General features: G+C 37.5%; 1 protein-coding gene across 1 annotated transcript in view; it reads right to left on the bottom strand.

Moving 5' to 3' along the window:
* The window catches only part of slx4ip (SLX4 interacting protein), a 99,713-nt gene that overhangs the window by 63,042 nt on the left and 19,947 nt on the right, over nucleotides 1-16,724 (bottom strand). The window contains 1 exon segment of the mRNA XM_072581502.1: nucleotides 3,577-3,666. Within this exon segment, the coding sequence (XP_072437603.1) occupies nucleotides 3,577-3,666 (90 nt within the window).

The raw sequence follows: 16,724 nt of genomic DNA, 5'->3' as shown, positions 1-16,724 counted from the left end.
TCGCGAAGTTACCCTGTGTGACCGGTGCATCACCCATCCTTAATCTCTATAATTTTTCACATGGCTATCTACACCATCCAACTTCAAAGTTTCTCATCCAATACCCAGTGATGTGGAACTGCACTCATTTTGTAATAGTCTTGTCAATCTGAATTTAGGCAGAACAAATCCCCCAATGACTTCATTTCTCACTGTGCACCACTAACCTGAAGTCTCCAAACATCTATCATTGGCCCTCTCCTTGTAATATATGTGCCACTCTTTGGGAAAATCATTTGTAGATAATGAATCCACATTCATGCCATTGTCTCTTCCAGACCTTACTACTTCAATGTTTGCTTGTCTGGACTGTCTATGTCCCATGACCTGTAAATCTCAACTCATGCAAAATTATGAATCTTACCTCACATCAAATGCCATTCATTTATCATTGGCTCTTCATCTTCAAAAACCTGAAAATTAAAATTCTCATCCTAATGCTTTATTTTCTTCAACACCGCACCCTCTCCTCCTTTATTTCTTCAATTTCAATTGGCTCTACAACAAGATCGTTAATTCTCCAAGCTCATCATCAAAACAGAGACAATTCCAAATCTCTAGATGGGACACCCCTGTCCTATTTCTGTCAGATGTGTAATCCTGGAGATAAATCAGTGCCAAAAGGATTTACCTTCTTTCTGCAAGCTGCAGGAAGATAGCCACCAGTTGCTCAAATGTAAGTGAAGTCAAGGACAGAATTACTATATATAGCCTCATACTGTAAATATGCAGATTCTCAGGTCTACAAGGGAACAAGACTGCATCAATCATAGTGGCCTGAATAAACAACATTGAGATTATGATTATATATCAGGTTCTACGACAGGTATGAGAGGGAGAGGTACAAGAAATATGGCCATGGAATTGGGAGGTGACAGGTTTTAAATTTGAAGCTAAAATCTTGAAATAAGTGCTTTAATTCTAAAGAGAAACAAAGACATACGCTATTGTAAACTGTCAACTCAATACTATTAAAAAGATTCATGTAAGGTTCACTCTGACTGATCAGAAAATAATTTGTACACGCAAGACTGAAGTAGCAAAGCATACACTTCAAAACTTGACTAGCCCGATTGAAGGAAATTTTTTTTTTGTTACTCACTCATGTCATGTTGGAATGGCCAATAATCATCATCCAACCCTAGCTGTACTCCGAAGGTGATGCGAAGCTTTCTTTAAATGTATGCAATGGTTTGATACACCAAAATCAGAAGGCAGTTAATAGTAAATCACATTAGTATGGGGACTGGAGTCACACTCAGGTCCCATAAGATAAGGCTGAGAGAGTTCCTTCCCTAAAAGATGAGACATAAACCAACTGGGTTTTTAAAAGAATCCAACAATTTCATGGTCCCTTTTACTGGCCCCACATTTTACATCAAACAAATTTCAAGTTGATTCAAATTGTCAGGATGATTAACCCAAGTTTCTGGATTACTACTCCAATAACAGGACCATGAGATAATCATACCCAAGAGTATGGGGGCTCTTGTGGCACGATAGTAGTGTCCCTATCTCTGGGCAGGAAGTTTAGTGTCAAGTTCCATTTGTGCTAGAAGTATGCTGCAACACATCTGAACAGGTCGATTGAAAGTAGCTACCCAAGAATTTATCATATAATTATAAATTCAGTTTCAAAAATACAGTCAGTTGAACTTGATTTAAATAATGGTGTCAGATTTTGCTAAAAGTAATAATAAACTTAAAAAAACACGTAGTTATTAGTGCACAAACTATCCAGCAATTTGCAGAAAGTAAGAGATATCCTCTGAATTTGAGAATCATGAGTTGCTGATCGATTGTACCACTCTGTCTTCACCTTTATTAAAGGAATGTTTCACTTTAACCTTCCCTGTACACCACAGAGCTACTACATTTGCACACTAACTGCCCCAAGACCTGCAAGTAAAAAATGACTTCTCCAGTATCTCTTTTTCTGAACAGTCTGTTTGTGGCTCTGCATGGTCCCTTTAAGATTGTCATCTGGGTGCACATGCACACATCTTCAAGGAAAACAACCTGTTTTTGGGACATTAGAGATTGATTTGCAGAGACACAGCCAAACGTTCAGAGGCAACATTGTAACTACCCTATCATCAACTTGGTAATTTGTTATTTGGTAATAGGAAACTTGAGTATTGCTGAAAAAAAAATTTTCAAAGCTTTTTGTCTTGCACTCATCAGAATATTACAGGCAAAATACCAACATAAAGGGAATAATGTACTTTTGTTGAACGAAAAGAGTGCAGATTGGTTAGCTGCCATGGAGAATGCACCAGCTCAATCATGACTGACAAGGGCAACTTTTTCATGCAGAGGATGGTGCGTGTATGGAATGAGCTGTCAGAGGTGGTGGTGGAGACTGATACAATTATAACTTTTAAAAGGCATCTGGATGGGTACCTAAATTGAAGGCTTTAGAGGGAAATGGGCCAAATGCTGGTAAACAGGAATAGATTAATTTAGGATATCTGGTCGGCATGGATGAGTTGGACCGAAGGGTCTGTTTCCATATTGTACATCTCTATGACAACTAACTGCCAAACTTTGTTTAAATTTCAGCTAGGCAGGTTGACACTGACTGATCAAGGCATCGCCTGTTTGTTTGGTCGAAACAGACACAATGCTCTTTTTGTCTGCAAGGAATAGGACACTGTGCATTAATGTGCGCATTTTCCAGTATACAGATGCATGCTACACCCTAACACCCACACCAACTGACAATTTTAACCTGGTCATTCAGCTTTACTCCTAGCACATTCAGGAATATTTAGTAGATGATGTCCATTCATAGAAACACATCTAATAGGACAGCATGTTTAGAGTTTTACAAGCACGAACCAGTGGTGATTGTCATTACCATACCTATTGTAGGCATGGTATTTGTGATGTTCTACCTATCTCACAAATGAATGTGATATTAAATTTTAGTGCCAGTGTTATGTTAGGCAGATGGGTGACACATCCCAAAGACTGGCAGATCATATGACAATGCCTTGACCCATCAGAGTGCATAACCTTCTTTTTGTCTTCCTAATCGCTTGCTTTATCACCATACTAATTTTTTGCAATTCCTTAGTACCAGGATCTAAGATCTTCAATCTCTCTCTATTTAAATAATCCCTGCCTTTTCAGCAACTTTGCCAGAAAGTATTATGACCTAAATGTGCACAATCAAGTTGAACAAGGGAGGTGCTGGATGCCTCTTTCCAGCAAAGGTTTTTCAAGTCACTGCAGTTCACTATATGCAGGTAGGCCAATTATTTTAACAAATTTATTAGTTAGATAAGTTAAACACTGCCACTTCTTTTGATAGTTTGCAAAAATATTAAAACCAATTAAGAAAAGCTTCAAGGGATCCAATGAAATAAAACATATCACAGGTTTCAAATATCACAGAAATTGTTGAGAATTCAGGTGCAACTCATAATACCACCTTCCTAACAATGCCTTGGATATAAATACATCATTGTAGTTCTGTTCTTCCCCCTGCGGCAATCTGCTTTTTTTTTGAAGTAGAAAGTAGATTTGTTGTACCTCCTTGTGGTGTTCAGTAAACCAGCTGGTGTCTTTACTTGTTCCTCGAGGCAAAATGTGAAGATCCACCAGAACTGCAAAGTTCCCACACTGCAAAAACAAAAGGAAAAGTTACTGATTGTCGCTAGTCACATGCCTCACAGACAGAAGAAATGAGTGTCAGAATTTTTTGCCACTGCAATGACTTTTTCAACAGTATGACTAAGATGGTCATCATCCAGATTACATCAAGACAATGTTTGATTTACGGGCTCCCAGCTCACAAGGGGGTACTAAGGCAGATTCAATTCCAAATAATTTAATATTTGAGCATTAGGTACATCCATTAAAAACAAACACTTCTTTCACATGAAATATGGTTTAAAAATTCAATTAGTTTCTGCAGGTACTAAATTCCAATTTATTCACTTCATAATACAATTTGTTGTAAGTTTGGCTTGGCACAAATGCAGCTGAAGGACTTGCTTCTAAGACAAGGAGATAATACAATGCCACTGTATTAAATTACTTTCATCTCCTGAAATTCAATCTTAAATTGTTGTATCTCACATTTCAAAGCTGCTTAAAATCTTTTTGTCCATAATGATCACAGCAGCATTGTTTATTACTAAGTTGGTACTTCCCTTTGTGCTGTAAAATTTTGTCTAATCTTTTAGAACAGCACTCTTTAACTGTTCCTTACAATAATTTAAGGGCAAGAGGATGTAAATTAATCTCTCTGAATGCACCTGAATTGAATTTTTGCTGGAGAGCAAAATAGTACCAGTTCCAATAATTGTGTGTACCGACAAGATCATGGCAAGATCAAAACAGATTATTTTTAAATGAATGATTTGCACTTCAGATACCTTGGAGTTAAGAATAGATAACTCAAAATGAATGGTTAAGTACAGGAATAAAGCCATTGGCTGAACAAACCCATCATCTTACCTATCTGCTATGTCCACCTACATTCCTTCTTTAGCAAACTCCTCCATTTGTTCTCTCTACAAAAATGCAATCTCATAGGCTTATTTAGACTATCCATCTTTTTTTTTACCCTGAAAGAGATGTCCTAAAGGTGTCAGGGACAGAACAAAACAAGGTACATAGCATTACACTGCTGGGTGTAGTCTATAAGCCACTAAGTGAGGGCGGAATGCAAACACAGGTACAAACTTACAAGGAAATTACAGGCAAATAAATGAGTTATAATGGGGACACTTAATTATCCTAATAAAGATTAGGGTGGTACTGTTGTAAGGAGCAGAGAGGAGAAAGCATTTCTGTGAATTTTCTAGTTCGGTATGTTTCCACTCAACAAGGAAAAAGAAATTGTCGCATCTGGTTCCAGTGAATAATTTAGATCAAGTGTCAATTGGGGAACATTTAAAGGGCAGTGATCATAGTGTCATCAGGTTTTGATCAGATACAGAAAACGACAAGCAGCAATCCAAAGTAAAAATAATTAAGTGGCAATGGGCCAACTTAAATGGGAAAAAAAAACAGATCTAGCCCAAGTAAATTCAAAATAAGAGACAGCAAAATTTTAATGAAACACTGGGCTGCCTTTATAGAGATAGCTTGGGTACAATCAAAATACATTTCCATGATGGAGCAAAGTAGGACATACAATTTCAGAGCTTCCTGGACAATGAAAAAGATAGAGAAGTCGCTGAAGCAGAAAAGATTATAGATGAGATGTCGGATTGATAACATTAGTGAGCACCACCCTGAACATAAAGGTCAGAGTGTAAGGGAGAAAAGAAATGAGAAGAATCAAAACTATGGAAAGAGTCTGATAGCTAACATCAAAGACAATGCAAAAGTATATAAATAGTAAGTTTTGCTATTTATATACTTGTTTTTAAAACAAGTGTCAAAAAGAGATGAGTGCAGCTAACTAGGCATCAAATAGAGCATTTATTCAGAAAGGCTGAGATTCTGAATTAATACTTTATATTTGTCCTTACCAAAGAAGAACCGGCTGTGAAAACTCAACTGAAAGAAAAGATCGTTGAGACACTGGAAGGGCAAAACATTGATAAAGAGGAAGTATTAGATGGTTTACTGCACTTACTTTGGATTGGTTACCAAGATTGAGCTCACATGTATCTGAAGACACTACAGGAAGAAAGGGCGGAGATTGCAGAGTTACAAACCATAATCTTTCATCCTCTTTAGAATCTACGAGGGTGCAAAAGGACTAGAAAACTGCAACGTTACACTCTTGTTCATAAAAAGATTTCAGGATAAACCCAGCAACTATAGCTCAACGTCAGTGGTGGGAAATCTTTAGAAATCATAATCTGGGAGAAAATTAACAATCACTTTGGACAAATATTGATTAATTAAGGAAAACCATCAATGAACTGGTTAAAATAATGTTTATCTAACTCGGTTTAATTTTTTGATGAAGCAACAAAGAGGATGAATAAGGGTAATGTGGTTACTTCACTCTGGAGATGAATTTCCAAAAGCATCAAGTAAAATGCCATATAATAGACTTTTATCCACAAAATTAAAGACCATGGAATACACGGCACGGAAAATAGCAACGGATGGTTGTTTCTCAGAATAGACGAAGGTATATAGTTGGTTATTCAAGACAACGTTTTAGGATCACACTTTCTCAATCTGTAAATGATTTAGGTCGAAGAGTGTGGTGCTGGAAGAGCACAGCAGGTCAGGCAGCATTGGAGGAGCAGGAGAATCGGATATAAGCCCATCATCAGAAATGGGTGTACAGTGTACAATTGCAAAATTTGAAGATTACACAAAACCTAAAGGTATCATAATGAACTGTGAGGAGGATACCACTCGACTTCAAAAGGTCATAGACAGGCTGGTCAAATGGGCAGACAAATAACATATAAAGCTTAATGCAGAGAAGTGTGAAGTGATATTACTGGTAGGAAAACAAAGATATGGAGATCATAAAAAACAAGAAGGCTATTTTTTAAAAATATAAAACAGTGGTTTGGTCTCAGTTGCAGCACTGCTTTCAAATCTGTTTGCTCTACTTTAGAAAGAATCCAAACGCATTAGAGGGACTGCAGAAAAGACTTACAAGGATGATTGCAGTAATGAAGAATTTCAGTTACATGGATAGGTTGGAATAGCTGGGATCATTCTTCTCAAGAAAATAAGGTAGAGTGGAGGCTTTATAGGGGTGTGCAAATCGTAAGGGGTCTGAACATGTAATCAAGGAGAAACTGTTCGTAATGGTGGAAGATTGAGAAACAAGAGAACACTAATTTAAAGGTAAATGGCAAAACACCAAAGGTTACATGATCAAAATCTTTTATTTTCACAAAACAAGTAACGAGAATTTAAAATGCACTTCATGATCATTTATTGGAATTAGCTTCAACTGCAGCTTTCAGAAGTAAATTGGTTAATTATCTGAAGAGCAAATATCTGAGGGGTTATGGGCAAACGATAGGGAGTGAAACTAACTGGGCTACTGTTACAGACAGCCACTAAGGAGATGATGAGCTAAATGCCCTCCTTCTGGGCTGTAGATTGCAACCATTCCATGAAAGCTTCTGCCAGAAATCCTTCTGTCTTTTTTTGTGTAAAACATGCCATCCCCTCCCCCACCCACAATTCTACGAAATGCCTGCCAAGCTTCCCCTCTTAATCCTAACTTCCTGATATTTAACTTGTACCAGACCAGTTTCAAATGAGATTTTTAGAAAACTCAACTCGGGAGCTACCTCAAGGGCAGCAAAAGTATACTGGATTCAGTTAAGTTATGCAGAATGAAGCTATTATGCAAGGTTGTAGCTCAAATCCCAAGTTATATTTCATAGCCTCCATGTGTAAGTTAAAAGAAAACCTCAGACAGTTCTCAATTCCATCTGAATGAGTAGCCAAACATTAAGCAGACCTTGTTTTCCCATGCCATTTAATGTTCAGTAGTTAAAAAGAAAGATTACCTAGCTTGTACAGCTTTTATGGATTGTAGGTATTTTCCACATATGACTTGAACTAATCCAGGCTTGGATCATGTTCTCGGAAATTATGTGAGGGACTTCTCTTTAAGATATTTCCAATGACTGTATTTTCCCCACACAGTATTCACCATTCCCACATGGTATAAAAGATTGCAATTTGTTTTGATTCCAGATGATGGTACTACTGGACAAGTCAAATCTCCGAACGAATCTAGTTTGACAATTTTTTTTTATTTAGTTCATTAACGTGGTGGTCCGAGATTAAAACACATCCACATAAGGTTGCAGATTTTCTTTAACAAAAGAACAGAAGTCTACTACACAAAAGGAGGAATATAGAATACAAAACAACTTACATATATACATCTTATATATTGTGAATATACTATATACACAACAGATAGAATGATCTCAAAACAAACCAAGTTTCAACTGTTTCCTGACACTGTTATTCAGATGTTCAGAGACTCAAGTCTAGAGAAATTGAACACCCAAACTCAACTCCTTAGGGTTCTACTTAACTGACTCCTCAAAAGTTTGTTTCCTGTGGACTGCAGAGACAATTTGATGAGTCCTTTCCAAATCTGCTAAAGTGAACTTATCATGAATCCAAGAAAGCCTAAATTTTCTCAGTTCTAATAACTTGCAAATTTCAAACAGAACTCCCCTGGCTTGACTGTTTCAGAAACTAAATCCTTTTGCTGAAGTGTCTTGGTTTCTGAACTGCTTTTCAGAGCAAAACTTAAATGGCTTCTCAGCTCAACATTAGTGTTTCTGAAATTAAAATCTGAATTTTCTGAACCAATTAAAAACAAACCATATTCATCGTAATTTCTTCTGAACTGAAAACAAAGCTAACCTTGCATGTTTACTCCAAAGGTAGTAAAGCCAACAGTATCAACACTGTTCCAGCAACAAAACAAGGGCTTGTAATCATCTGCTCTCTGCCACATACTAGACTAGGTCACTGTTCCAGAATCATTCACAGACCTTGTTTTTTTGTAAGAGAAAGCTTCATTGAAGTAACTAACATCGACCTATGACTATGTTGAATTCCAAAAAAATGACATTAATTTGTAAACTTTACACTTTTTACCATAAATTGCATTTATTTTGAAATATTCAAAATAACAAGAGTAACAAGAATGCGAAAAAAAAGGGCAAGTGAAGACTGGCTCTGTGAAAAATTGAGGAAAATTTGAGAAAAACTTTATCTCCTTTACATCTTCCACATAGTGCTGGAAGCAAATACAGTTGGGGTTGGGGAGCATTTAAGATTCTAGTCACCAGGACAGATTGCTATAGACAGCGTCAAACTGTGGATAAGAACTTTAATGCAGCACTTAGTATTTGATAAGTCACATGCATTTGAAATAAAAGTACACAACTGTTGCTATTGACTAAAAGCAAAATACCCCCTGCAAATTCTAAACATCTAATATACGAGCAGGAGGTCCTGGAAGTTCTCCACAGGTCTAGCAGCATTTTTGGAGAGGGAAGCAGAGGTTGTTTTTGGAGTTAAATGTGATGCAGCTTCAGGAGTTGCCAGACCTGTAGAGAATTTCCAGCAATTTTCATTTTTATTTTCTGTAAGTATCTTTTGGTCAATATGCATTGCCATTGCACATGGAAAGTCATGACCAAATGGAGTAATCAAGTCAAAAGAGATTACAGGATGGTTGGGGGAATTTTTATTTTTAGGTTTGAGGGGCAGGGAGAGGAGAAATATTAACCTGAACCAGACAATATCATGCACCACACTAGACTAAAATAATTTATATTATGGTATCCACCATAATAGCATTCGTGCCATTTTGAATTCTTGCCATTTTTTATTTTACACTGGATGATCTACTTTATGGCAGACAATGCATGTTACTTTGTAGCAAAAATATAATATAATGTAAAACAAAACATTGCTTCTTGGGTCAAGGCAATCATGTTCAATCAGTTTGTGGCACAGCTCAGATCATGGTTTACATCATCATGATAACCCTTCTTTTAATACCTTCAACAAATTGGAGATATTGGTTAAAGTGAAATGGATGCCTTTAACCATTGATTAGGTTTAAAGTAGAAGATCATGAGCAAGTCACAGAACAAGTGGTGCAAAAGTACTACATTAAAAGAGGATGAGTGAGGCACATAATACATCTGAAATGACTAAAAGGAAGAACTTGTGTTTTTATCGTAGCTTTAATTATCTCAGGATGTCCCAAACACATTACAGTCACTTTAGCTCTTCAAAAAAAAACAAATTTTAAAGTATATTTAAATCTGTCTCACACAGTAGAATTTTAGACTGAGAATGATACAAGTCATTTAAGTAACTTGCATAAATCAGTAAAACAAACCATCCATACTCCCACAGGCATAGAAATACATGTTGCACTAACCATAAATATTTAATTTAAAAAATGCCATGCTTGCAGATAAAGAAATACACTAGTGATCAAAGCTTACTACAGTGGCAAAATTTATAGGAATGTTTTAAAGAAGTAGAGTTTGAGAGGTCGGAGGCAGGAAATTCCATACTTTAGGACATAGGCAACTGAAAGCACAGCAGCAGATGATGGGATGGAAGAGAGGATGCTAAAGGGGGCGCAGAGATCTTGAACAGCTGTATTACTGAAGGTTACATAGAACGGCTCGGTCGGGGGATGTGCATTGAAGCATTTGAAAATGACAATATATTTTTAAAAATTTTTTTTCCACAAAAGAAAACTAAAAAAAAAACCCAAGTATAAACATTGATATACAGTTAAATCGTAAATAAATGATAACCAAAATCTATCAACCAAGAAAAAAGAAATACCAATAAAAAAAGAGACAAAACTCAACTAACTACTCATCTAACTTACAACTAACCAGAGTGTATCATTAAAATTCTTACATTATTCAAGAGAAAAAAAATTCCAACAGATAACACATAAACTGAGCAGTGATATACATGCTCGGAACATGTTAACATCAGATCACAACAAAACCCGTATTTATCCAAAACATCCCAAGCATAGAGCATATAAAATTCACAAAAATAAAAGCTCTCTAGTACATTCAGATCAATATAATAAAAAAAATTTCTAAATAGTAAAAAAAAAGTATAAAGCGTTTTTAAATGGAGATCTTCCCCCTTATTCCCAGGGAGCATCACTTCCTTTCCAAAAAACCCATCATAACCTCTCCCAGCCAGTGCTCCACCCTTGACCCAGGCACCCCAAGATAGGATAAAGAAAATTCAAGTATACCACTGAACTAGAACCAACAGTGACTACCCTATCCCCCACCCACACCAACACCTGGATATATTTGGTAATGTTAATACCATATATGAACATATAAGACTATAAAATTTCAGTCTCAGCAAATAATAATTAAATATATTAACACAAAATAACAGGGGAAAACAACCCCGCTCCCAAGGACAAAGATAAAATAAGATAAGGTAGCAACCTTCCCCCCATCTACATTAACTAGACCCCTGGCCTATATATACATAAAAAAAGGGGAAAGGAAATCGCTAAGTAAAGGATGAATAAATAATCCCTTCTTCCCACCCCCCGGAGATAATATTAAACAGTAAGATAATGAAAGGAAAAAAAAGGGGGGGTAAATCGGGGTGGGGGTAGGGCAAAACAACATCAATTAACTCTTATAATTTGTCTAAGAGAGTCCAAAAGTTCCATGGCCTTCTCCATTGAGCCAATGTTAAACACAGACCCTTCATGGCTAAAGCGTAGTATAGCTGGGTAGCGCAAGGATTATTTGAATGTTTAAATCCCTTAAACACTTCTTTGCTTCATCAAATGCTTTCCTCTTTCAAACCAAAGCTGGGGAATAGTCCTGAAATAACATAATCTTGGATTCTTTATGAGTCATGGCTTGTGGATCTTTCCCAAGATTTCTGGAGACTTCCAAGAGCATCTGCCTCACCTTATAGCTCTGCAGCCGGAACAGGACTGTGCGGGGGCGCTGGTTCGAGCTGGGCCCGCATATTGCAACGGGGTAGGCCCATTCTACCCTTACCAGGCCTGATCCAGCCTCTAGATTCAATAACTGCAAAAGCCACTGTTCAAGGAACCTTGTAAGCTGGCCGCCTTCTTCCCGTTCGGGAAGGCCCAGCAAACGAATATTTTTTCAATGACCTCAATTCTCGAGGTCATCAGTGTGGTTCTCTAAGGTCTGCACTTGCTGCTCAAGAGTCCGGACCCGCTCCACGGCCGATTCTGCTATGGCCTCGGAGGATGGGGCCTTTAGCTCCGCCCCTCCGACTCGGCATTCAACTTCTTCAATGTCTTGGCCATGCTTTTGTAGCACGGCCAAGAGTGAATTCCACCGACTTCAGGACTCTTCTATGAAAGCATCGATCTTCGCGTTGAGTTTGGAGATTATTTCCACAAGGCTCGCCACCGTAGGTAAGTCCCCCAGGGCGGCTGTGGACACCTCTGCTGCAGCTGGGGAGGGTGGTGGAGGGGCTCCTGCCTGCTGAGAACTGGGGGCTCCTTTCCCCCTCGTCATTTTTACAAGAGACTGAACTGTATAAATTTAGTACTAAACTACTAACTACATTAAATAAAAACTATTTTTTGTTGATTTGGTGAGTGTGGTGGGGGAGGGTGGCCCACTTTGCCTCGGTCTTGGGAGGAGCACTATAGACTCAGACTTGCTGAGCCGCCGCCATCTTGGATCTCCCTCACTGAAATATTTTAAGTTGAAGTGCCACTGCATTGGGAGATAATTTGGTGATGGCAATGGCAGGTGATGGATGAACTGGACTTGGAGCCAGTTAGGACACAGGCAGGGTTTGATTGACCCCCAGGATGTTATGGAGGTGGATACAAAGAGATACTGCTTTGTCAGTTATCCAGTAAACCAAAAGACTAGGCTAGTGGTTTAGATTGTGGGTTCAAATCTCACTATGCAACTGGTGGAATTTAAAATTCAACGATAAAATCTGAATATACAGCAGGTCTCAGTGATGGTGACCAAGGAATTCTCAAACGCTGAGAAAAACACCATCTGGTTCATCAACATCCTTTGGAAAAGGAAATCTACTGAGCTTCCTTGGTCTGATCTACATGTGAATCCAGAACCCACAGTAACATGGTTGACTCTTAACTCCCTTCTGAAATGGCATAACAATTCAATTCAATTCAAGGCAATTAGTAATGAGCGATCAATACTAGCTTGCCAGTGATCAAATTTGTTTTTAAAAAAGTACGTAGTCTACATGGAGGCATGGATTCAAGATGAGCAGCTCATCTCAGTGTAAAGTAGTTTCAATCAAAGCAAAAGGAACCCACAAATGCACTATGCTCTTTTATCTATGTAAATAAATTGATATATATAGGATATTATCATTAAATGGAATTTTATTCTGCATGTTATAGTTTAATAACCCAATAACTATTTCTCACAGTTATGTTTTAGACTACTAATTGACAAACAAATTAAAATTTGTCTGGCATCATCTGTGGAGAGAAATCAGAGTTAGCGTTTCGGATCAAGTGACCCTTCCTCAGAATTCCCCAGTTCTGAAGAAGGGTCACTCAACCTGAAATGTTAACTCTGATTTCACTCCACAGATGTTGCCAGACCAGCTGAGCTTTTCCAGCAATTTGTTTTCATTTCTGATTTCCAGCACCCATAGTCCTTTCGGTTTTTAATATTAAAATTTGTATTAGTACAAAGTTATTTTTACATTTTGTCCAAATTCGCTCTGCTCTACTTCACACACAGCTCTCAGACATCTTTCCAACACCTCTTATCTCCTCCTTAGTTTCCCATTACCCTATGTTTTTGCAGCATAGATGACTGACAGTTTAAATGAATACATTGCTCAGCACCTCTGTGCCCTTTGACACTTCAATCAACTAACAAGATTTTAGTTGTTACATTGTCAGAAGCCTTACATAAACCACAACCATTTTACAAAATGTGGATATTGTATCACACAACAAAAACCTAAACTGGATCCAACTAAGCAGAACACACGGGTACAATCCCAGTTACAATTTACAACACATTATTTATAACAATTTACTCACTTGTACAATGCTACTTCAGCAATGAAAATCCACAATTAACTCTGTAAATATTCTTTTCCAATAGAACAGATTAACGTATCCTATAATGTGCTTTTCAGAAATTACTTTCACGGGAAGTACGTATGATTGGAAAAGCCAGCACCTGTTGCCCATAGACTGATAATTACTACATTGAAAAATCATTATAGTAACAGGTGTCAAATTGTGATGAGGATGCAAATAAAATAATATTTATTCATAATATAACAGACAATTACAATAAAAGTATAAAATAATAAAAGATCTGCAGAACGATAATTGCAACCTACAAATAAATACAATACACTTCTTAGGGTACAGAATAGAAATAAAAGATTTGCTACATTCTGCATTAAACTCTATAAATCATATTGTTAGGTTGAGTTTGTTAAATTCTCAACCATTTCAATACTATTTTATAAAAGAGTATTAGGCTGCCTTGTAGTCTGTTCATTCTATATTTCATCTGTGGGATGGCATTTTCTCCTGAATTCCATCACTCGTTTACTTTTGTGTGGCTGTGGTAAAAGATACTGATGTGAAATGGGACTCAAGAACTTCCTAATGAAGTCCAGGCAGAGCTTTTTCTGCCTTTCACCAAGGAAAGGCATTCAGTTTTTGATTATATCAGGACAGTTTTGGTATGCATTACCTTGGGTCAGTTTCAGTGCTCATTTCTGAATAATTTAGAACTTGTTCACACACTTTGTGTGCAGCATTCCAAACAAGCACTGCATATTTAACAATAGGTTGTACTTAGTTATTAAACATACTGAATACTTCAGTTTAAAGTTTTATAACTGAAGCATAATCTCCTTGATTTTGTATTCAATTTCCCTCACAATAAATCATTTCCTCTAGTTTTCCTCATTAGTTTTAGTACCTGCAGGTTAGCTTTTTGCAATTCACGCATTTTGACACCCAGATCCTTTTTTCAGAACTCTGCAATTTCTCACTATTTGGATAAGCTGCTTTTTAATTCTTCCTGCCAAAGTAGGGAATTACACATTTGCCCACATTATATTCCATTTGCCAGATCGCTGTCCACTCATTTAGTCTACCTATAATTTTTTGTAGCCTTGTTATGTACTCTTCACAATTTACTTTCCTAGTTATCTTTTCAGCACCAGCAAATTTGGCAAAATTAATTCATCCAAGTCATTTATATAAACTGCAAAGGTCCTAACACTGATCTCTGAGGCACACCACTGTGCCAACCAGAAAAAGATCTATTCATGCCTACTCCTGTTTCCTGTTAGTCAGCCAATCTTTTGTCCATGCTAATATGTTATCACCAACACCACAAGCTTTCATTTCCCCACATCACCACTTGATGTGACACCTTAGTGAACACCTTCGTGAAATCTAAGTATAGTGGGCCTCTTGCGATGCAGTGGTAGCATCCCTGCCTCTGGTCGATGAGGCCCAGGTTCAAGTCCTACCTGCTTCCAAGGTGTGTTATAACATCCCTGAACAGGTTGGTTAGAAAATATTGAGTATTTCCTTTATCAATAGTACTCACTACCTCCGCAAAGAACAAAAATAAACTTTCCCTTTCACAAAACCCATGCTGACTCAGTCTGATTACTTTGAACTTTTTGAAGTATTCTGCTGTAATATCTCTAATAACAGCTTTGAACACTTTCCTTATGACAGATGTTAAGCTAACTAGCCTGTAAATCCATACTTTGTCTCTTTCCCTTTTTGAATAAGAGAGTTACATTTATTATTCTCTAATCTTGTGGGACCTTCCCCAACTCTTGGAACATCAAAACCAGTTTATCAACTATCTCACTAGACACTTCTTTTCAGATCCAATAATGAAATGCATTGGGACCCAAGCAACTGGTGGTTTCCCAGCTCTAACAATTAATTCAGTACTACTTCTCTGGTGATTGTAATTTTCCTGATTTCCTCACTCCCTGCCTTCTATTTTCTGAGCTACAGCTCTTTTTGGGGTGTTACTTGTATCATCTATAGAATTGCCAGCCTCTCAACTGCTCTAGTAACTACAGTATTTATATGAATGGTCCAGTTCAGTTTCTGGTGACCCCCATAATGTTGTTATTTGTACAAGCACGCTACACACAAATTGTTGTAAAGCAGCAATCAATGACTACATTCAAAATTATTTTATTGGTTGCAATGCATCTTGGAGAGTCTGTAGATTATAAAGGATGCCATACAAATGCAAGTTCTTCTTTACTGTAAAAAACTTTGCCCACACAGCATAGCTCAAATTATAGTATTAAGTACAAAACATAATGGTTGATGTACTGGAGAGTGGTCAATATTGTACCTTTATTTAAGAAAGACTGCAAGGAGAAATCTGGGAACTATAGACCGGTATGTCTGACATCACTGGTAGGCGAGTTGTTGGAGGGCATTCTGAGAAATAGGACTTACATGCATTTGGAGAGGCAAGAACTGATTAGGGATGGTCAGCATGGTTTTGTGCATGGGAAATCATGTCTCACTAACTTGATCGAGTTTTTCGAGGATGTGATCAAAAAGGTAGATGATGGCAGAGCGGTAGACATTGTCTTAATGGACTTTAGTAAAGCCTTTGACAAGATTCCATATGATAGGCTGTTTAATAAAGTTAGGTCACATGGGATTCAAGGAGAACTTGCCAATTGGATACAAAATTGGTTTGACATTAAGAGAGAGATGATGGTAGTGGAGGGTTGTTTTCGGACTGGAGACCTGTGATCATCGGTGTTCTGCAGGAATTGGTGCTGAGGCCACTGTTATTTGTTGTTTATCTAAATGATTTGGATGAGAATTTAGGTAAATGGTTAGTAAATTTGCAGATGACAGCGAAATTAGTGGTTTAATCGACAGTGAAGAAGGTAATTTAATATTACAAGGGGATGTTGATCAATTGAGCCAATGGGTTAAGGAGTTGGGGAATAATTTGGGTAAATGCGAGGTGCTGCATTTTGGTAAGATGAACAAGAGCCTATCCAGTTAATGGTGGAGCTCTGAGGAGTGTTGTTGAACAGAGGGACCGCAGGGTTCATGTACATAGTTCTTTGAAAGTAGCCTCACAGGTAGACGGGGTGGTAAAGAAGGCGCTTGCTATGCTTATCCTCATTGCTTGGACCATTGAGTATAAGAGTTTGGAATGTTATGTTTTGATTGT

This window comes from Chiloscyllium punctatum, chromosome 11, assembly GCF_047496795.1.
Source record: "Chiloscyllium punctatum isolate Juve2018m chromosome 11, sChiPun1.3, whole genome shotgun sequence".
Classification (NCBI taxonomy): domain Eukaryota; kingdom Metazoa; phylum Chordata; class Chondrichthyes; order Orectolobiformes; family Hemiscylliidae; genus Chiloscyllium; species Chiloscyllium punctatum.
Note: the sequence above shows the minus strand (reverse complement) of the source record. Positions and strands in the feature narration are given on the sequence as shown.